Here is a 21,405-nt window from a genome sequence, read left to right on the forward strand (position 1 = left end):
AAGAGATGAGACTGACTGATTGGAAACGTTGATATGGCTGCCCATCTTTCCAAAGACTTGCAGAGTTTTGAGCCAGGGCAAGAACCACCGTTGAGAAGAAGGCCTGCTGGGCTCCATAAGATGACTTTGCTTTAAGGGCAGATCTATCAGTCTTGGAATCCTCTTTATTAGGCCATTATTTATTTATTTATTTATTTTGTCTCGTGTGTGCAATTAGCTGCCAGTTCTTTCATATCACTTGGGAATCTTTCCTAAGAATAAGAGTCACTGCAATAGAAGCAGTCAATGGATGGAGGAGATTTCATCTTCCTAGTCTGCTGCCTTCTAGACTAACACAGAGAGATACACAGATACAGTACACACACCGGAGAGCATGGATTTTGTGGCCAAATTGGGGAGAATCTGGGTTGCATAGCGACCTTGATAACTGGAATTCTGGTTCTTGCTCAGCTATGAAACTCAAACTGGCAATGAGTCTCTTATGAGCCCTTATTGCTGAATGGTTGCCAGAATAATATTTGGGATCCACAAGGCGTGTCTGGAACGCTGGGATAAAAATGTGGAACGACCATAGAATTTAACAAAGGCTTACGTGGTTATAAGGTAGTTGTGAAAATTCTGCCCAGCTATTTCAAAACCATTTTTTTTCTGTATTAGCTATGTTCGTTTTACATTTTGTGACCTAAACCATCATCGTTATCATCCAGGCCTGTTAATGGAAAGGGGAAGGTAGGCAGGAAATGTTGGATTAACTTTCCAGGATCGTATTAAGGCAGAGGACCCCAACCTTTTGGGCCCCAGGGGCCGGTTCCGTGGAGAGAGGTGTGGTACTTTGTACTCCTTTTCCTCTTGGCATTGCTGCTGCTGGAAATGAATTTGTGCTATAGATAAAACCACTTTTCAGCTCCAGTGGTATAAATTGTGTATCCGTCTAATTAAGACGGTCAATTCTATGTCTGGAAGGAGCACGGAGAGACCACGATAGATATTAAAACAGATTTTTTAAATCTAATCTCTAATCCATTGATTGTACACTCTAACCAGAATCCCATTCTCAGTCCCTACTGATGTTTTACTCCAGAGGTCCCCCAGCTTTTGGCCACCAGGGACCGGTTACGTGGAGAGAGGTTTTTCTGCAGACCGGAGGGTTTGTGTGTTGGTTTTGTGTGCTGCCTGCATCCCGCGGATGGGCCTTTGCTTGTTTGCACGGCCCAGTTGCTGGTATGCCGCAGCCCGGTACCGGTCCACGGCCGGGGGGTTGGAGACCTCTGGTGTAAGATATGCTACAAGCGGATCACTCTCTTTGCCTTTCTTCTCAAGGTTTCCACAGGGAATCCTCCTCCTTTGGCCCTGTCACAGGAGGAAGTGGAGCCCCTGGTGGAGCCCCAGTCCTCTCCAACTCGTGAGCGCTCCCCGGATGTCATCTCCTCCGCCTCGACCGCCATGTCCCAAGACATCCCTGAAATCGCCTCGGAGACCCTGCAGCGCAGCTTCGGGACAGCCCCGTCTGGCCTCCCGGTCGAAATTCTGGACTCCAACCATCACACGGACAGCATGGCTTCGGCAGCCTCAGCTCTCCACTTGCTTTCTCCGCGCAACCGTCACAGCTCAGAGCCCAGCCATCACTCCTTGGACATGGCCCCCAGCGAGGTGGACATGCTGACCGCCCCCTCGCTGCTGGAGACAGCCTTACCTCAGGAAAACGTGGCGCTGGATAGCGGGGTGAGTCAGCCCTGGCCGGCCGCTCCTGACATCACCAGAGAGACCAGGAACACCATGGCAGACAGGTAAGGCCGGGTTGCCATCCCTCTTCCCCGGGGCCAGGATACCCATCTTGACCCTCCCTTGCTTGCTTTTCATAGTCACCGTAAAATTAAAGAAAGTGTGCAGGACTATTCAATCCACTTCTCGGTGGAAGAAGACAGGGATCTGATCTTAGGAAAATCAGAGGGATGATTAAAGCAGGGGTCCCCAACTCCCAGTCCGTAGACCGGCACCTGGCCGCGGCATACCAGCAATCGGCCCACGCAAACAAGTCAAACCCCATCTGCTGGTGTTCTGTTCCAGCCTACTACCGGCCCTGCAGAAAAGGCAGGGACAACCCCTTTACAAAAGGCAAAAGGCTGGAAGTAAGCCCGCCAAATTTATTTACACAAAACAGATCCAAAACAGAGCAAACTGAGCAAAACACGAACCACTAAAACAGGAGCTATTCAAACGGTTGCCTTCAGCAAACCAGCCCTCCCACAGATTCCCCTTTTAAACAGTTCAAGGCGTGGCTTCTCTCTGCCTCCTTCCGAGGTGCCCCATTGCCTTCCTCTGTTTACTCCTGATTGACTGCCTCCTGCGTCGGGCGTCCTTGAACAGGGCCAGCTGTGGGTCATCTTCATCCACGCTGTCAGGCTCACACAGCTGGGTCTGCGTAGTAACCAGATGAGAGGAGCCTGGCTGAGAGCCCTGCGAAGCCTCAGAACTGTCCTCTGCAGGCTCTCCAAACCCCTCCTCCTCCTCCTCCTCCTCCTCCTCCTCCTCCTCCTCCTCCTCCTCCTCTGAATCGTCCAACCCAACTGCCGAACCCACAGGCTGACCCTCAATCACAACAGCTGGATGCAGGCAGCATGTGAAACCAGGCCCCCTCCAGTCCGCAGAAAAACCTTTCTCCATGGAACTGGTCCCTGGTGCCCGAAAGGTTGGGGGCCTCTGGATTAAAGCCTACCTTTTGGTGGGTCTGTTGTAACTTGGGTCTATCATAAGTCAAGGACAACCTGTACCTCTGGGTTGTGATCTGCAGTCAAGCACTGTTTTTTCCTCCTCCTCCTCCTCCTCCTCCTCCTCCATCTAAACAACCCCGTTATCCAAGATAGGCATCTAAGGACTGTATTTGGGATGAGCATGAAATAAAATTTGGATCCTGCAGAGCCGTTTTGGCTGGAAAAGAGAGCCCTAGTGGCTCTTGGGTGTCTGTGTGCTTAACTTTTGGTGCCTGAAAATAAAGCAGAATGCATTTGACTTTGATGCAACTTGCCTCCCTGATGGGTTTTTTTTCCCCATGCAGCCCCAGGAATGAAGTGGAAGAGAAGCATAAGAGCTCTTGCCACAGGCACAGCTACCGCCTCCTGCAGCACGACAGTCAGGATGCTAGCGCCGAGCAGAGGTATGGGCTGCGTCCCGTTCCCTCTTCCTCGCTTGAAGCTTCTGGCGAGGCAAAGCAAATGAATTTGAGGAAAATGCAGTCTAGTATAAAATCCCAGTAGTAGGGAATATGGTTGTCTAGAGACACACTTTTTTTTCCTTCCCCAGCATTTTCAGAAATAAAGACGGGGCTTTAATTCTCAGAGGACTAGCAGCATTTTAAAGGGTCTTACAAAAGCAAGTGACTTCTGCTCTGGAGAGGAATAGTTAGCAGATATAGGTCGTCCTCGACTTAAAACCACAATTCAGCCCAGAGTTTATATGGCTAAATGAGAAATTTGTTAAGTGCCCCTTTTTACGACTTTTCTTGCCGCACTTGCTAAGCGAATCGCTGCGGTTGTTAAGTTAGTAACCTGGCTGTTAAGTGAATCTGGCTTCCCCATTGACTTTGCTTGTCAGAAGGTCCCAAAAGGGGATCACGTGACCCTGGGACACTGCAACCGTCGTAAATACGAATCAGTCGCCAAGCATCCGAATGTCAATCACGTGACCCTGGGGATGCTGCAGTGCAACAGCCATAAGCGTGAAAAATGCTCGTATCACTTTTTCCAGTGTTGTTGTAACTTGGAACAGTCACGAAATGAACTGTTGTAAGTTGAGGGCTGCCGCCTGTGGGGCCAAATTTGATTCAAATAGCCCATTCGATTTGGAATTGAAATCCGATTTAGAAAATGGATCCATTTACCTCGGATCAGTTGAATTTGAGGTCTAGAAATCTGATTTGGAGATTGGACCAGATCGAATCTCCAAATGATACGTATACACACACACACACACACACACACACCTGTCCGAGGCCAAATGAATGCAATCGCATCCTGGCCAGAGAAACATTTGAGACTCAGTAGCTCAGCATATGCTTTCTTCTTCTTGGCCTTTGCCTGTCAGAGGCAGCTTGTCAGTAGAAACTAGGATTGCTGGCTAATACAAGGTGGCACTGGGATCTGGGTGGAGAGGATCTGAATAGAATCCTCTGAAAATCGATCCAATGGTCACAATTGTAATGGCAGGAAACCAAAGACTAAATGCATTTAAGATTGCCTCGATGCCCTGCTCTCTTGGTGAAGAACGGGGTGCCCTGTTAAGGAAAAGTGATCCATCAGCTGCTTCTTCGGATGGCAGAATCATAGCCGAAATTCACCCTGGATAAATGCCGCCTTATTCCACTGCTGAGCGAAAGTTGATCCGAGACTGTCGTTATGATACCATTTGCAGGGACTTCTGGCAAGCTGCCGCCTTTCCCTTCTCTTCCCTCTGCAGCGATCACGACGATGAAGTTGCGAGCTTGGCTGCCACTTCCGGCGGGTTCACAACCAAAATGACCGTCCAGCGGCTGCCGGTGAAGGACTGGAAAGCCAAAGTCTCTCCTCGGGCCTCCCCAAAACTGAAGAGGAAGGGGAAGAAAGACGACAGGTTGGTGTATGAGAGAGGCAGGTAGACAGTCATAGGCAGACAGTCAGAAGTAGATGATGATGATGATGATGATGATGATGATGATGATGATGATGATGATGATAAAGAAATGAAAGAAAGAGAAAAAAAGAAAAAGAAAGATGATAGATTGGCAGAGAGAGAGAGAGATGCATACAAGCACACACACACATACAAACCATTTTTTTAAAGTTTTTAGTCTCATCATTGTCACATCTTTTACCAGGGGTCTCCAGACTTGGGAATTTTAATTCTTGTGGGCTTCAACACCCAAGATACCTCAGCTGCTGGGCTGAGGAATTCTGGGAGCTGGTGTCCACAAGTCTTAAAGTCCTAAAGTTTGGAGACTCCTGATCTATACCCTCTTTCACCAGGAGTGTCACCATACACTGCCTTACTTCCAGAGTGACAAAAGGGGGCATTGCCAACCAGCAAGTCTTCTGTTGGAATTATACCCAAAGATGCTTTTTCAGGAGGCAACCGGACTTTCTTGGGGGGGGGGGGGGGGTTTGAAGACGTTTCGCCTCTCATCCAGGCAGCTTCTTCAGCTCTGACTGGATGGCTGGGGAACAGAAGAGCTGAAGAAGCTTCTTGGATAAGAAGCGAAGCATCTTCAAAGCAAAACAAGAAAGTCCAGTTGCCTCGTGAAAAAGCACCTTGGGAACAACTGCGACCTGGATGACTGAGAATCTCCATTAGACATTTGTTGGAATTATACTTCTACCCTGAGTTTAGAACATTAAAAGACAGGGGTGACATATGTGGAATACTAGGAATCCTTTGAGATACTAGCTACTTTCTTATCTGTGTGTCTGTCTGGCCATCTAGCTATCAATCAATCTCAAGTGTGATATTCAAGCCCACCATTACCATTCAACCTATTTTAAAACTATCGATCTCCTTGTGCTTTAGAGCGCAAACAGTTGCGCTGCCATACATCTGGGGAGGGGCCAAGTTGGAAAAGACCGTTATCTTGGGTCAAGCTAGGAATTTGTCCTTGGGCTTTTTAACTTAGGTGCTTCCATTTATTGTCGTCATGGTACGACTCGAAGTTACTGGGGTGAGAAATTTAATCAGAAGAAGGTCGTTTTCCGTTTAGAGAAGATCTGTTGAAATTGAAGCTGTAATGATCTTCCTGACAATGTCTTGCTTAACCCCTTTTCTTTGGTTGTAGGGACGCGACACAGTCCCCAGGGTCCTTTGATCAGCAGGTTAGTGCAGACGCTTTATTTTATTTTATTTGTTTATTTGCCTTTCTGCTTCTTCCCCTCCCGCCCCAGATTTGCAAAGGTTTAGAATTGTGGGATGTAATTAAGTCACGCAGTGATATCAATGGTTAGGGCTCTCTTCCTAGATTTGTACTGATCCCTCGGACCCAGGATCACGCTTGTCTTAAGAATTTGAAACTTGAGGGTTGATCTGCTCACCTGATTCCTTCTTTCAGTCAGGCAGTAAGCCTGTTGGAATAATTGCCTCCCAGTCAAGCCTCAGTTAAACCTAGCCACACGGATTTCTTTAAAAGTAGTACAATACATTAGCTTTGAAATCTGCATTAACGAAAGCAAATTAGAACATGGGCAATTCCGTGTAGTTCCTCTGATCCCGAGGCCACAGGCATTAATTGAAATAAACACTTCTTCCCAAATGTTTCTTCATTTGGCGTCATTTATGGATATTTTCTGCCATTCTCCCAAATGACCACGGTGGGCGAGTCCAGTTCATTCTCTACAAGAGGGACAAACTCTTATTATTATCAACTAAATAAAAACATCTTCGTATTTGTATTTGCCAGGTACTGCCAGAAAAAGAGAGGAAATACTGGATGTTGTAATATTAGACTTACACGAAAGGTTTAAGTAGATCACTGAATTACTGATTGACCCAGACAACGCGTTGCTTTTTTAAATATTTGATTGTGAAATTGGAAAAATCAATAAAATACATATAAAAGAAAAAAGAGGGACAAACTCAATTGGATTTCTCTGAACGAAACAGCAAGATCCACTGAAAACCACAGCATGGTGGTGTTTATCTTGTGCCTTCTCCCTCTAGGCTGCTCCCGGCTACCAGGAGGAGCTGATGTCTCTGCTCAGGACCCAGCAAAGGGAGGTTGCTGAACTGAGACAGAATCAGATGGAGCTGATGCAGAGGCTGGCAGATCACCTGGATGCCGTCCAGAGCTCTCTTATGGGTCACATCGAGCGGGTGATCGACTCCCAGCACGAGCAGGAACGTATCCTCCCTAGAAAAGGCTAACCAGAATTTGTCCCGTTCAGCACTGGGTTTGGTGGTCTTTGTGTTCTTGTAGACTTTCATGTTTCTACACACAAATGTACTTGGCTGGAAGAAGGAGGAGGACCCGTTTGCTCGAAGTACTGATTTTTTTCCTTTCCTATTTGCTGTATTTACACCTCATAACCAGATAATAAGGGATTAGAGTCATAAAACAGAGGGGTGGGGGGGGAAACAGTGTTCTCTAAACAACTTGAAAAATTGAGAAAGCAGGAAAGGTTAAAAGGTTAAAATTTTACTGCACTGATTATTTTTTTAAATTCCGTACCAAATAAAAAAGGAGAAACAGTTTCTAGCCCGGTGTCTTAACCGTTACACCAAACTGGCTCTCAAGTCAAGCCTTACTAAGTTGTATATCTGAAGTCTTGCCATGGAGTCTGATCAGAGCTGTGGTGGCGCAGAGGTTAGAATGCGGTATCACAGGCTAATTCTGCCGACTGCCAGCAGTTTGATCCTGACCGACTCAAGGTTGACTCAGCCTCCCTCCCTTCTGAGGTCGGTAAAATGGGGACCCAAATTGCTGGGGGCAAGATGCTGAGTCTGTAAACCACTTAGAGAAGGCCGTAAAGCATTATTAAGCGGTACGTAAGTCTAAGCGCTCCCGGCATTGCTGTTGCTATCTTTGGCATCTCTGAGCCCAGCCTGTCCACCCTTTCCTCGCCGTGTTCCTTAACTCTTAAGTTTCAGAGCGGAGGCTGGAACAGGCTCTGGCGGAAGGTCAGCAGCGCAGCGGGCAGCTGCAGGAGCACCTCTCCCAACAGCTCTCCCAGTCCCTCTCGACGGCTGCCTGCAATCGACTGGAGAGGACCATCCGCGAGGAGATGAAAAAGACAGTTCCCCCTTGTAAGTCTTGCCCAGCGGATGATGAATTGCTTGCAAAAGATCCTGCAGGGAGAACATGTCACTCGTAGGCCGTTTCTCTCAAGGATCTGGATTTTGAGTTAGAGACACTAAAAAAAAATAAGGTGGATCCGGTTCAAGGGCATGGTTTGGATTACCAGGAGAAGCATTTCTGATTCTTCTCAACAGCGCCCATTAGCTTTTTTATTTTTATTTTTCCTGGTTCCTTTCTTTCCAAGAGATCATTAGATGGCAGTTAAAAAAAAATGTGAATGTTAACAGTTCATAGCTGTGATGGGCAACGGAGGGTGTTGAACTCCAGGGCCTGTGAATTCTAGCTAAGATAAGCTAGATGAAGGCCGCTGGGAGGTACTCTCCAATCCCGGGAGTTGTATATGTTGCCTTCCCCTCGGTTTTCAGAGAGTGTTCACCCGCAGGCTTTCTTACACAGTTAACTCCTCCCCCCCCCCCCCCAAAAAAAGGATTTGGTCTTCTCTTGTTAAACAGGTGTATCTAAGAGCTTGGATCCCATCACTGGACAGCTGAGTAACACTATTGCAAATAAGCTAACAGCCATCGAAGGGACACTAAAGGAGAACATTGCCAAACTTGTGAAATCGAAGGTGAGAGCATGTACGAGCACATTCTTTGCTGATGCTTCTGTTCAGGTTACGCACCTCTTTCAGCTGAAGCTACAGGTAGTCCTCAACTTAACCTCCACAACTGGGGGCAGCATTTCCATGGCTGAGCAAGGCAGCTCCTCATTTGAGTCGTGCCCGGGTTTTACGACCTTCTATTTATTTATTTACTATTTTGGCCACAGCTGCTAAGCAAATCCCTTAGCAGTTGCTAAGCAAAACGACACAATGGTTAAGCCAACCCCACTTCCCCATTCACTTTGCCGGTCAGAAGCTGTCTTGGGAAAGTCACATGACCCCCAGGGTGCCGCCACCGTTGTCGAGTGCATGCTGACGGCCGAGCACGTGCATTTTGATCGTGTGCCTCTGCGGATGCTGCCACGGTCATCGTTCCGCTTCCCTCAGTGACATTGTGGCTTCAGGCAGTCGCCAAATGAATGGTTGTAAGTCGAGGACCGCCCGCATAAGCAGCCTTAAATCGGCAGGGTTACTGCTTCATCCAACGAGAGAGCAGGGACCACTTCTTTAGTGACCTCGGTTGCATGGAGATCATTTTATCTGGGTTTTAGTGGGGTTTGTAAGATTGTCGGGAATGTTCTGTCCCAGCCTACTTGAGCTCCTTGTTAAGTTCATAAGGAGAAAACCCCTCTTCAAATCAAGCAGGCAGGAACCGCAGAACAAACCCAGACCCCTTTTATTACTCACAGACTTGAGGAAAAACAAACACAGTTCATCGCAACTTGATTCTTAACCTGAACGGTTGCCTTTGGCAACCAGCACCTCCCACACCTTCCCTTTTATTATGCAGCCACGGCGTGGCTTTCCTAATGCCTGCTCCTTTGCCTCTGGAGCCGCCCCATTGCATTCCTCTGTCCTACTCGCTTCTCTTGCCTGTGCATTCATGCACCCGGGATTTGTCCCAAGTGTTCATCATCACTGTCCAACTCAGGCTCCCAGCACAGCTGTGTCTCAGCCTGAGCGCGAGTAGAGGGGCCCGGCTCCTCGTCAGACTGTACGTCTTGGAGCTCCTCAGAGCCTTCCTCTGACTCTGATGTCACTCTAGGCCCCTCCTCTTCCTCTGAGTCCTCAGACTCAGCTGCCGGATCCACGGGCTGGCGAGGAATCACAACAGGGACGCTACACATCCTCTCCACCACCTGTTTTCCTTGTTCCATTCTGGGAGGAGGAGGAGGCTCCCTAATATCCGAAGCAGAACATCCTGACTCGGTCACAGTTTTGTTCCATACAGCCTAAACCTTGTGAATGCTAAAGCTTCCTCCTCCCGCTATGTATTCGAGGTGGACAGTGATTAATATTTATATGTTACTTATACGTAAGGGCGTAGGTCTACACGTATGTTGTTTATGGTATGTTTAAATGTGTGTTGTGTATGTGTACACTTGGAGAGCAGGCAACCAAATTTCACTTTTAAGGTGTGCCATTGTGCCCACAGTAAAAAAACAAAAAGACAATAAATGTTATCTAATCTAAGCTGGGGATTTCTGCCTCCTTGGTTTCCAGAACCTTACCGACACCATCGCTCGGGCAGCCAGCGATACCTTACAGGTGCCCATGCAGACCGCATTTCGGGAGGCCTTTCAAAGTATAGTTCTACCTGCTTTTGAAAAGAGCTGCCAGTCAATGTTCCAGCAGATCAACGACACCTTCAAACAAGGCACGCAAGAATGTATGTCGTTTTCACTGCCCTTCTGTTTCCCAGCGGTTTTGCTCCCAATCCAGGAAATGGGAGTAAGGGTTTACTAAAGCAGGGGGAAAGAATGTCAGTTGAACAGCTTTTGAGTTTGGGGATGTTAGGGCGTGATCTAAGAGTGGAGCTTCTGGGGGGGGGCATATGTCTCTCAGCTATTTCTGCTGATAGAACTCTCCAGCTGGCCATTTATTGAACACCAACAACATCATGATTGGTTCCACAATAATGGAAATCTCTTCCATTTGGAATAATTCCCCTGGGAGCCTTTTGAAAGAGATTTTTGTTGTTGTTCAGCTTGGCTTGAAAGATAACCTCGCTGAGCAAGACTCAAATGCAGTGTTCTTGAACGGGGAAGGGGGGTTTCCAGTGAGATTTTGAATAGGGTGCGTTGCCCTGCTTCTCTGGACCAATGATCTCAGAATATTCAGGAGAAATCTTCGCCAAAGGAACATTTCCAGTATTTTGGCAAAGGTCTACGGCTTCCCGAGATTGCACTTTTTTTGTCCGAGCAGTAAATCCACAGCAGATAATCCAGGCAAGACATTTGGTGAGATTCGTGTAAATTCATGAATTTCCTATGCCTTGTGGTAGAGTTTGAAAAACAGTGCAATGTTTGGGTGAGAGTGAGGGCATAAGAAACATTACAAGTAGCCCCCAACTTAAGCCACGTTGGAGCCTTGCGGTCATAAATGATTGCGGTTGTAAGCCAGGTCACCGCACGATCAGACTCACTCTACAATTATTTTTACGACAATCGTGACAGCGGTCATGAAGAGAACCACATGGTCATAAGTCCAAATCTACTTGGAGAATGGGTTGTAAATTTACCTTCCACGGCCGTTGTAACTTCGAAGGGTTGATAAGCAACCGGCCGTAAACTTTACAACCAGAGATTGTAAGCAAAGTTGATGAGAAAGAAGCATTGGGAGACGGCAGATATGGGGAAAATTGGCTTCAGTCACACCACTGGACGTTTATGCATTCTCTCTCCTAGATATTCTTCAGTTGGAGGCTCAGTTGAAGAATAAGAAGATGCGAGAACAAGAAGCCCGGGACACTCTCTTGGGCCAGCTCCGGCAGATGGTCAACTCTTTCCAGAGCACAACTGACCAACTGGCATCCACCATCACAGCCAGCGTGCATTCTGAGGTTCAGCATCAGCTTCACGTCATTGTGGGCAAGTGAGTTCGTGGGAACCTAGCTGGGCACCATCTGTAGGAGAAGTTGATTATCCCCTACTGTTGCAATATCCCATCGTGTACTCACACAGAGTCAGATTAAGAGTTGTGGGTTCCTTTGGTAGATCCTAGACAAGATCCACAAGCTCAACTGATGCAGTTAGAGCCTTGGTATGTTACTGAGAAGGGACGTGGTGGCTCAGTGGGTTAGGACGCTGAGCTTGTCGATCAGAAGGTCGGCAGTTTGGTGGGTCGAATCCTGAGTGCCGCGTGACAGAGTGAGCACCTGTTACTCGTCCCAGCTTCTGCCAACCTAGCAGTTCGAAAGCACATAAAAATGCAAGTAGAAAAATAGGGACCACTACGGTGGGAAGGTAACAGCGTTCCGTGCGCCTTTGGCGTCTAGTCATGCCAGACACATGACCACGGAGACGTCTTCGGACAAGTGCTGGCTCTTCGGCTTTGAAACGGAGATGTGCACTGGCCCCTAGAGTTGGAAATTACTAGCACGCATGTGTGGGGGAACCTTTACCTTTATATGTTACTGAGAGATCTGGAGCCCCGTGTCTTTTCTGACTGACTGTCCTGGTACACTGGAGGGTTACCACTTCTTCACATTAGCCAGACTTCTCAGCACTGGGAGCTTCCCTCCATCTAGAATTGAAACATTTCCCTCATTTTGCCAAAAGTCTCTGTGCTCAGAGCAATTAGGACAGAGGTCCCCAACCTTCTGAGCACCAGGGACCGGTTCCGTGGAGAAAGGTTTTTTCCCCACGGACTGGAGAGAGTGTGGTTTTGTGTGCTGCCTGCATCCCGCCGATGAGGCTTTGCTTGTTTGTGCAGACTGGTTGCTGGCATGCTGCAGACCAGTGCTGGTCCACGGACCAGGGGTTGGTGCCCCCTAAATTAGGAGAAGGTGCGAAAAATTACTGCCTGTCATCGACATTAAATCTCCCTAGAATTTCAGTGGCTCCACAAAATAGAATAATCAAGCTGTTCCTTTTTGCCCAGTCCGTCCCTGTAAAGGGAGAAGTGGCAGCTTCTTATTATTTATTTATTTATTTATTTTATTACATTTATATACCGCCCTTTCCCGAGGGACTCAGGGAAATTTGATGCTCTCTTTGGAATTTCAGTCTGATACTTTTAAAGAAGCTCCAGGTTGGGGAAGCCATTCGCTAGGTAGGTAGGCCCTAATAGAAAGTTTGGATGGACGTTTGGAGCCAGTTATTCTGTTGTACCGCATCTTCTTATATACCCAATAAGAAGTGTTGAGCGAGTGGGAAACATGTGTTTTGTCCTGTGTGTTCCGCACCCTCTGTGCTATAGGATCCCTGTGACCGTTTCCCCCCCCACACACACCTTCTTCTTTTCCACCGTTTGTCCAGCATGCAAGAGTCCATCTTGGCTCAGGTGCAGCGAGTCATCAAGGGGGAGGTGAGCACAGCCATGAAGGAGCAGCAGGCGGCTGTCACCTCCAGCATCATGCAGGCCATGCGTTCGGCTGCGGGCACGCCCATCCCTGCCACCCACCTAGACTTCCAGTCCCAGCAGGCTCACATACTGCAACTTTTGCAGCAGGGACACCTGAACCAAGCCTTCCAGCAGGTATGCCTCCTCCTGGCTCGATGGCCAGGTAGTTTCTCCCAACTGCCCACAGGAAGGCCTTCCCACTGGGCCTTCTGGGCACCAGTTGCAGGGCTTAAGGAAGAAAAACCACGGGTTTTTTTCAAGGCTAAGGATTCCGAGCTGCACCTCCTGGTGTCCTTTTTTTAAAAAAGGAGTCTCTCTCTCTCTCTATCTCTCTGTTTCTCTCTGTGTGTCTCTGTTTCTGTCTCTATCTCTCTGTCTCTGTGTGTGTCTGTCTCTGTGTCTCTGTTTCTCTTTCTGTGTGTGTCTGTCTTCTTTCTGTCTCTGTCTCTCTGTTTCTCTGTCTCTGTTTCTCTCTCTTTGTGTGTCTCTGTCTTCTTTCTCTCTCTGTTTCTCTTGTCTCTCTGTCTCTGTTTCTGTCTCTGTGTGTCTGTCTCTCTCTCTTTCTGTCTCTGTCTCTATTTCTCTCTCTGTGTCTGTCTGTTTCTGTGTCTGTGTGTCTGTTTCTCTGTGTCTGTTTCTCTCTCTCTCTGTCTCTCTCTTTCTGTCTCTGTGTTTCTCTGTCTGTCTCTGTGTGTGTCTCTGTTTCTCTGTCTCTGTCTCTCTGTTTCTGTGTCTGTGTGTGTCTGTCTCTCTCTCTGTGTCTCTGTCTCTGTCTGCTTCTCTCTCTTTCTCTGTGTGTGTCTCTGTTTCTCTCTCTCTTTCTCTCTGTCTCTCTCTGTCCCCCCCCCCGGAATATATAACATCTGGAAGATTATATGTTGCCTATTCCAGCTTTAAGGTGCAGGTGTTTGTATGCTGTCAAGCTTGTGTGTGTGTGCGTGCGTGTACATACACACAGTACGTACACATGCAGAATAATACATAATTCCTTGTATAAACATCAACATGCTGGTGTCAGATTTATCTGTTTGCATTCCTTTCTCCAGCCCTAACCCTTCAAACACCCATAAGTAGGGCCTGCAGTCTTGAAGGTGCCACGTTGGGCTAACTGACTCCTTTTGCATTTAGGGGATCAATCCAAACAATTTCATGCCTCTTTGGCATTCTTTTGCCTTCTCCTCTGTGGCACCTCTGGGTGTTTTAAGAATTCCATAATGCTCGTGCTATTTGGGACAGGAATGCCACCAGCGCTCGAGAGCAGGAAAGTGAGCGTTCTAATCATGGAGCGTGGGGGGATTGCAATTCTGGGAAATAATCACCCCAGTGCTTTTCCCTGTTTGGATCAGAATGTCCCAGCATTCCGCGGGATCTCCTGTATGCCCCTTTTCACACTTGCAGGCTCTCACTGCGGCAGATTTGAATCTGGTCCTCTACGTCTGCGAGACAGTTGACCCTCAGCAAGTCTTTGGACAGCACCCTTGTCCTCTGTCCCAGCCAGTCCTCCTGTCTCTCATCCAGCAGCTCTCTTCAGATTTAGGCTCCCGGACAGAGCTCAAACTTAAGTGAGTAAACTTTGGTGGTATGTACAGGAAGGCGGACCCTGTCTCGCTCTCAAAAGGATACAGAAGATAATTCCTCTGGCAAGACTGTGGTTTTTAAAAAGAAAGGGGGGGAATCCAAATTGGGGAAAGGGAGAGCAACCGTATGTGCAGAGTGTTATTTTGTGTATAATTTTGGTTTTGTTGGGCGGGAGGCACCAGTTGCCAACTGCCTCTGTGGCGGCTTCTAAGCTGAAAATCCAGCGGCCAAACACAAGCCCACATTGGCATTTCTTCGAAACAACCACGTTTGCGATTGAAAACCTGACCTTCGTGGTTGTACGTTGAGGCAGACGGGTGACCGGATCCATTTTTTTCTGAACACTTATTGCACTGGCTGTTAAGTGAATCCTGCGGTCGTTATAAGCAAGTGACCTAGGCATTAAGCAAACCCATTCTTCCAAATTGAAAGGCGGACGTCAGACCCCAAACCAAAAATAATAGACGGTAATTCTTCCAAGCTGAGCTGTCTGTTGTTTCACATCTAGAGACAAAATGTGGCCAGACTGAGCACTCTACTATTTGCATCTACGATATACTCTGAGAATTATTTGGGAGGCGCCGTCTTCACCCTCTTTCTCTCACACATAATATCTGGGTTGAGCTGCCGCTTACTCGGCAATACTCCCTCCCTCCCTCCCTCCCTCCCACATTCCATCCCAGGCTCTCCTTAACCATATGGCAGTGGTGGCGAGCCTATGGCACACGTGCCAGAGGTGGCACTTGGAGCCCTCTCTGTGGGCACACGCGCCATCACCCCAGCCCTGCCTTCCCCACGGCCCCCTCCTTACCAGCAACCCCAACCGGAGGAGAGTTGCCCCTGGGTGTGGCCTAAGCGGAGCAGCGCAGCCAAGCACAGGGCAGCCAGGCTACAGGGACAAGACTCCGCCCTCGCACCCCGTCACGCACAAATGATACTGTGGGGCGCAGGCAGAAGGTGTGGCCACTGGCACGTACAGGGCCGCCTGGGTGATCTGCGGCAGGCCCTGGAGGCGGTGGGTGGCCCTATAGGCGGGCGGGCGGGGCAGGGGATGGGGATGGGGCGGGGCAGGGCGGTTATTGGGCACTCGGTCTCTATGGCAACCAGAACACCTTGCTTACTCTGGGCTGTCTTCTCCTCCCTCCCCCTGCAGCTACCTGGAGGAGGCAGTGATGCATCTCAACCACAGCGACCCCATCACCCGCGACCACATGGGCTCGATGATGAACCAGGTGCGCCAGAAACTCTTCCAGTTCCTACAGGTGGAGCCTCACAACAACGTGAGCAAGCCCGCCCGTCGCCTGATGATCATGCTGCAAGGCCTGGTCACATCCAGCATGTCCTAACGGCCTGATGGCTCTCGCTCAACGGCGCCCGTCCCGGCTGCTTTTCTTTTTTCCATTTGGCCCTTCTCCTCCTCCTTCTCCTCCTCTTCCTCCTCCTCCGAGAGCTCTTTGCTGACAAAAAAGCGTCTCCGCGCCAAGCAGGGTGGGATGAATCCTAACCCGGCGAGTTAGTCCCCTGCAGTTCCAGACACTCTTCCTTTCCGCGCAAGTCTCTTTTTGTACTTGCAGAAACTCGAATCCCACCTTTCCTCCCACTTCAGAGCTCAGAGGTCCCACGTCCCAGGCGCTGGAGAGCCTGCCGCCCGGAGGGGGGTCGCCTGGGGTTTCGCAGGAGTCCATGCCTGGCAGAGAAAGGTCAAAGGGCGGGCAGGCCGTCGAGTCACGGCAGCCGTAGTGAGCGATGCCTCCCCCTGCGCTGTGTGTGTGGCGGGGGGGCAGATTGCAAAGGCCCCCTTTCCCATTTGGGACGTGGGGGGGGGCATTGTTACTCAGCGTGGTGGAGCATGTTTACAGATCAGACAGTTCCTTTAGTCCAGGGGTAGGCAAACCTTGGCTCTTTTATGACTCATGGACTTCAACTCCCAGAATTCCTGAGTCAGGAAGTCCATAAGTCATAAAAGAGCCAAGGTTTGCCTACCCCTGCTTTAGTCGGAGGGGAGGTTGTGTTCACACCACATATTTTCTTTCCTTTTTATCTAGAATCTTACTCTTTCATTTTTGAATAATGTTTAAAAACAAGTTCAATAAATGACTTTTTTGGAGGAAAAAAGAAAAAGAAAAAGCTCTTTCATCTCATCCCGAGGTCCTGGTTGGGTCCCAGGGCGCTCCTAAAATACAATGTATTTTCAGTGTATTGCATCGGCCCAGAAAACTCTGGCCTATTTATTCGTGAAGTCATGGTTAGGAGGAAACAAGCACCTCAGACAGTGGGGACAACCGACCGCTGGGCTTCTCAGTGACTGTGGGTTGAGATTTGGAACACTTGGGAACGTGCAACCCTGGGCTTCCTTTGACAAGCCGCCTTCGAGGGATCAGGTAAGACCTTGGGAGGGGTTTCTGCTCCTGCTTCTGCCAGTCCACTGGGCAGGAAGGGAGAAATGAGGGATGGCTGTTCTTTGCTTTGCCTGCCTGCCTTCCTTCCTTCCTCTTCCTTCCTTCCTTCCTTCCTTCCTTCCTTCCTTCCTTCCTTCTTCTTCCTTCCTCCTCTTCTTCCTCTTCCTCCTCTTCCTTCCTCCTCTTCCTCCTCTTTCTTTCTTTCTTTCTTTCTTTCTTTCTTTCTTTCTTTCTTTCTTTCTTTCTTTCTTTCTTTCTTTCTTTCTTTCTTTCTTTCTTTCTTTCTTTCTTTCTTTCTTTCTTTCCACAAGGTAACTCTAGGCAGTTTACAATATTAAAAAGAGAAAACTACGTAATTAAAATACGACAAAAGTATAAAAATACAAAACACAACAGTTAAAAAGATTTGTCGGAGGTCAGCACCAACTGCAAAAAAGGTTTCCTCCTTCCAGTCTGGGAGTAGTCTGGCTGTTTATTCCAAGAGACACAACATGGGATCAAAGTCATCCCAACCCTGCCTGTTCCTTGGCCCGTTTCCTGAGTGGAGTCACCTTACATCACCCTTTTCCTTCCTGAGGTGCCCTCGTGTTGGTCCTCCCAAGCTAATTCCCCTTAGCTTCTACCCCATGGTCCTTTTGAAGCCATCCCTCCCAACGTGGGGTTTGTCACGCAGGCAGTTGACCCTTTCTGATCCCGCTTTGTTCCTCACCCAGCAGCCAGAAAGCCATTGAACAGGTGGTTAATCTCATCCGAGCATCAGGCTTTTTGCTGAAGTTTCCACATCTAATATTCCCGGGCTCTAGAAGCGGCTGTGATGTGTCATGTTGCGGCTTCCGTTTTTATTATTATTATTATTGCAGTGGGCTTTGCTTGGAAAAGAGTTCTTGACTCTTCTCAGGTGCAAAGAAGGTATTCTTGAACTAAGCCCTAGGACTAAAAGCTTTGACCATTTGCCACGGGCTGAGGAAGTGATAATGGGGTGGTTGGACCTTATGCGTAGAATCATCTTAAGAGATAAGTAAAAACACCTTGGAGATGATCTTGATTCCCCATAACTCCAGGGATGCGTCCATGTGATTGTCTTGGCAACGGCATGGGAGAGTTCTGCTATTACGCCTGGAATGTTTTATTTATTATTTTGTAATCTGGTCTATGAAAGTCAGTTTGCCGGAAAGTTAAAGGCACTGGGTGAAAAGCCAGGAGACTTAAAAGAGTTCTACTCCCACCTTAGACCTTGAAGCCAGCTGGGCAGTCTTTGGACCAATCCTCTCAACTCCAGGAACAACGCAAATCCCATTCCTGAAAATAGAGTGATTATTTAAAAAGCAAATTTCTTTCGGTAAGATGATGCATTTCAGCGAAAGGCTGTGTGCGCACAAAGGGTGTTTATTTCTTTACTCATCAAATTTATATGGACAAGCGACTGGGTGGTGTACAACAAGACTAAAACCCAATATATAAGCAGCAGTTATGATTATTAAAACTTGTTTAAAAAACAAGAGGCTGAGAGATAGCAGCAGATGTTAATAACAATGGAGTCACCTCAATATATCCTTGGTCCCATGGGGTCAGCATGGTGGCCCAGTGGGCTAATGCCTCCTTAAGTAACACCAGCTGCCTGCAATTAGTGCAGGTTCGCATCCCACCAGGCTCAAGGTTGACTCAGCCTTCCATCCTTCCGAGGTAGGTAAAATGAGGACCCAGATTGTTGGGGGCAATTAAGCTGACTTTGTAATAATGCCGCTTGGGGGCCCCCAAAAGCCCTAATAAGCAGGCATATACATAGAATGAAGGCTATTGCTAAGCACATTTAATTTGTGCTTAGATTGTAAGCCGCCCTGAGTCTTCGGAGAAGGGTGGGATATAAATGAGATTAAAATAAATAAATAAATAAATAAATAATGGTACAACCAGATTTTAAGGGTCTTCTGTGAAATCAACAGGGAAGGAGCCAGGCTCATTTTTTAAATATCAGACTAACAATCCACAATCTCATGGGTTGTCGATTCAGAGAGATTTCCTTACCTGATTCCTCAATTCCTCCAACAGCGGCAGAGCTTGTAATATACTTGGAGAATTCTTAAAAATTCAGGGAGATAAGAGATTTTTCCAAAGCACCAAATGGCAAGAGGGAAGAAACAATGGATGGAAACTAACCAAGGAGAGAAGCAACCTAAAACGTAAGGAGAAAATTCCTAATGGTGAGAGCAATCAACCAATGGAATAGCTTGCCTTCAGAAGTTGTGGTTGCTGCATCAGTGAAGGCATTCAAAAAGACACTTGACAACCCTATGTCTGAAATGGCACAGGGTCTCCTGCTGGAGCAGAGGGCTTGGACTAGTGGACCTCTGTGCTGCCACCATGTGGCTGTGTGGAGAAATCACAATGTGGGCAGTTAGACCCTCCTACCATATGATGTATTTCCTTTCCCCTCCCCTTTTTGGGATGGACTTCCTCCTCCCTTTTCCCTAGTGAGCCATGCTTCATTAGCAGAAAACATGGGGTCCCAATATGCAGACCCTGGGAGCATTATCATCTTCTAACCTTGGAGACACCTCGGGAATATCTTGGAAATGCTGTACAACGTCATCTGAATTGCAATAAAGGTATTTCTATATAAAAGGTGTTTCTACGAGTTCAAACTATCTGGAGAGACCTGTTAAGGTTAATTATATCTGCTTACACAGACCATAGAAGTCTTACAAGAGATTAATTATGACACAACAGCTTCGATCCAGAATAACCTCCAAGGGCCCTTCCAACTATGTTCTAGAGCAGGGGTAGGCAACCTTGGCACTTTTATAACTCGTGGACTTCAACTCCCAGAATTCCTGAGCCAGCATGGCTCAGCTTGGAAACCTCTCCCCTCTCCCCATGGCTGGCTCAGGAATTCTGGGAGTTGAAGTCCGCGAGTCATAAAAGAGCCAAGGTTGCCTCCCCCCCCCTTCTAGAGATATCTGCTTTGAAAGTAGCCCACGTGGGGTTGTATAACACAGTCAAACATCAGGAGCTGACCGCTGCAGATGCTTTGTGACACTTTGTATTATGCCACAAAAGGCTTTATAAAAGTGGCCAAACTTCAATTCCACAGGAGTCAATAGGTCCCAGATTTTGGACACATTCTGTACGTTAGCCCACTTGAGGTATTTTGGTTCAAAAAGTCTTGTCCAGTTCATAGTTACAGACATGAAAGTTTTAGTAGTATATAGATTAAATGAGGCTGTGTGTGTGCGCGCTGCACAGCACCTTGTAAATCCCCTCTGATCTCCTCTGCCCACGAAAACAGCTGCTAAAGAGGTTAAGTACTTGTCAGAGGCAAACACATCTGGGAAGGGGGAGGGGAGGGACAGCCAGAAGGCCAAAGCAGGCTAGCTTGAGGAGATTTCCCTTCTAGGAGAGGAGATGCTGGCAAATACCGCTAAGATTGGGACAGGGCCCCCACTTGGTTATGCCTATTTTTCTAGTTCCCCCTGCCGGGCTACTGCTGGAAGGATAAACTGGGATGCTGGGAGCGCTTTAAGGATTAAAGAAGGGCAGTGTTTCTTTGCCAGCTGGCTTCCTATCAGGCTGGGGGTTTGAAATGCATTTCTAAGGCTGGGCTGGGTTGACTCTCTTTGGAGAAAAGCAGAATAGGGGTGGGGGGTGGGGAGTAAGCCTTCAAGGAATGCCTCTTTCTTCAGGAGTGCAAGATTTGCAAGGACAACGAAAGGACTAATTCTTGCCCAGTTTTGTTATTTCTGTTATTTTTTTAGTCCTTAAAAGGACTGTGGAGTTGTGTGTGAAGCCAGGAGATCCTCGCGGATGTCTGGCTACCAGTCCGTCCGTTACTCATTTAGCACCACCCAGGAGGCACGTGTGGCTTAAGGTTTGCCACGGGCCGCGAGTAACTTTGCCCCCCTTCTTGCCCAAAACAGATCCCTTCAGATTGGGCTATCCTTCTTGGTGGTCATTGTGGTCATTGACTTCCCCTAAGCCAAAAGGTTTGTAGCCCAGCCAGTCTAGTTCGGAAACTAGAATCCAAAGTTTGAAGTGGTGTGAACCAGACAACTATGTCTAATCAGATCTAATGGTGCCTGGGTGTTGCTAGACACATCACTGCAGGGGTTCACATGCAATAATAAACCATAATACGGCTTGTGGCTTAGCACGTCACCTGAGCTTACCTCCTTGTGGCTACCCAAAAACCAGGGTTAACCCACAGTTTAGGCTGAACTGGAACCGCGGGACTTGCTTTTGTGAACAGCATATTGTCACTGGCATCCTGCAGCTCATAACCAGCCTCCCAAACTCAAGCACACGCGTCGGCAGCTAGACACGCCAGTTTAGGCTTAAGCCGCTTAGACTTAAAATAACAAGAGTTGGAAGGGACCTTATAGGTCATCTAGTCCACCCCCCCCCCACGCCCGTCTTCTGCAAACATCTCCCGCACTCACTTCTGGGGTGTGTGTGTGTGCACGCCCCCCCAACACAGCTCATAACCACCCTCCCAAACTCAAGCACACGCGCCAGTTTAGGCTTAAGCCACTTAGAATTAAAATAACAAAGAGTTGGAAGGGACCTTATAGGTCATCTAGTCCACCCCCCCCCCCCCCCGCCTTCTGCAAACATCTCCCGCACTCACTTCTGGGGTGTGTGTGTGTGTGCACGCCCCCCCAACACAGCTCATAACCACC

General features: G+C 48.1%; 1 protein-coding gene across 2 annotated transcripts in view; it reads left to right on the forward strand.

Moving 5' to 3' along the window:
• The window catches only part of EDC4 (enhancer of mRNA decapping 4), a 31,739-nt gene extending 15,279 nt beyond the window's left edge, over positions 1 to 16,460 (forward strand). For both annotated transcript variants that reach the window (XM_081335582.1, XM_081335583.1), the window contains exons 18-29: positions 1,321 to 1,787; positions 3,056 to 3,154; positions 4,453 to 4,605; positions 5,798 to 5,834; positions 6,676 to 6,856; positions 7,603 to 7,758; positions 8,263 to 8,378; positions 9,915 to 10,080; positions 11,099 to 11,285; positions 12,671 to 12,890; positions 14,154 to 14,317; positions 15,487 to 16,460. In XM_081335582.1, coding sequence (XP_081191708.1) covers positions 1,321 to 1,787; positions 3,056 to 3,154; positions 4,453 to 4,605; positions 5,798 to 5,834; positions 6,676 to 6,856; positions 7,603 to 7,758; positions 8,263 to 8,378; positions 9,915 to 10,080; positions 11,099 to 11,285; positions 12,671 to 12,890; positions 14,154 to 14,317; positions 15,487 to 15,679 — 2,139 coding nt within the window. In that variant the 3' untranslated portion in view covers positions 15,680 to 16,460. The remainder of the gene's footprint in view (positions 1 to 1,320; positions 1,788 to 3,055; positions 3,155 to 4,452; positions 4,606 to 5,797; positions 5,835 to 6,675; positions 6,857 to 7,602; positions 7,759 to 8,262; positions 8,379 to 9,914; positions 10,081 to 11,098; positions 11,286 to 12,670; positions 12,891 to 14,153; positions 14,318 to 15,486) is intronic.
• The last annotated feature ends 4,945 nt before the right edge of the window (positions 16,461 to 21,405 follow it).

This window comes from Vipera berus (assembly GCF_964194415.1).
Source record: "Vipera berus genome assembly, chromosome: 10".
Lineage (NCBI taxonomy): Eukaryota > Metazoa > Chordata > Lepidosauria > Squamata > Viperidae > Vipera > Vipera berus.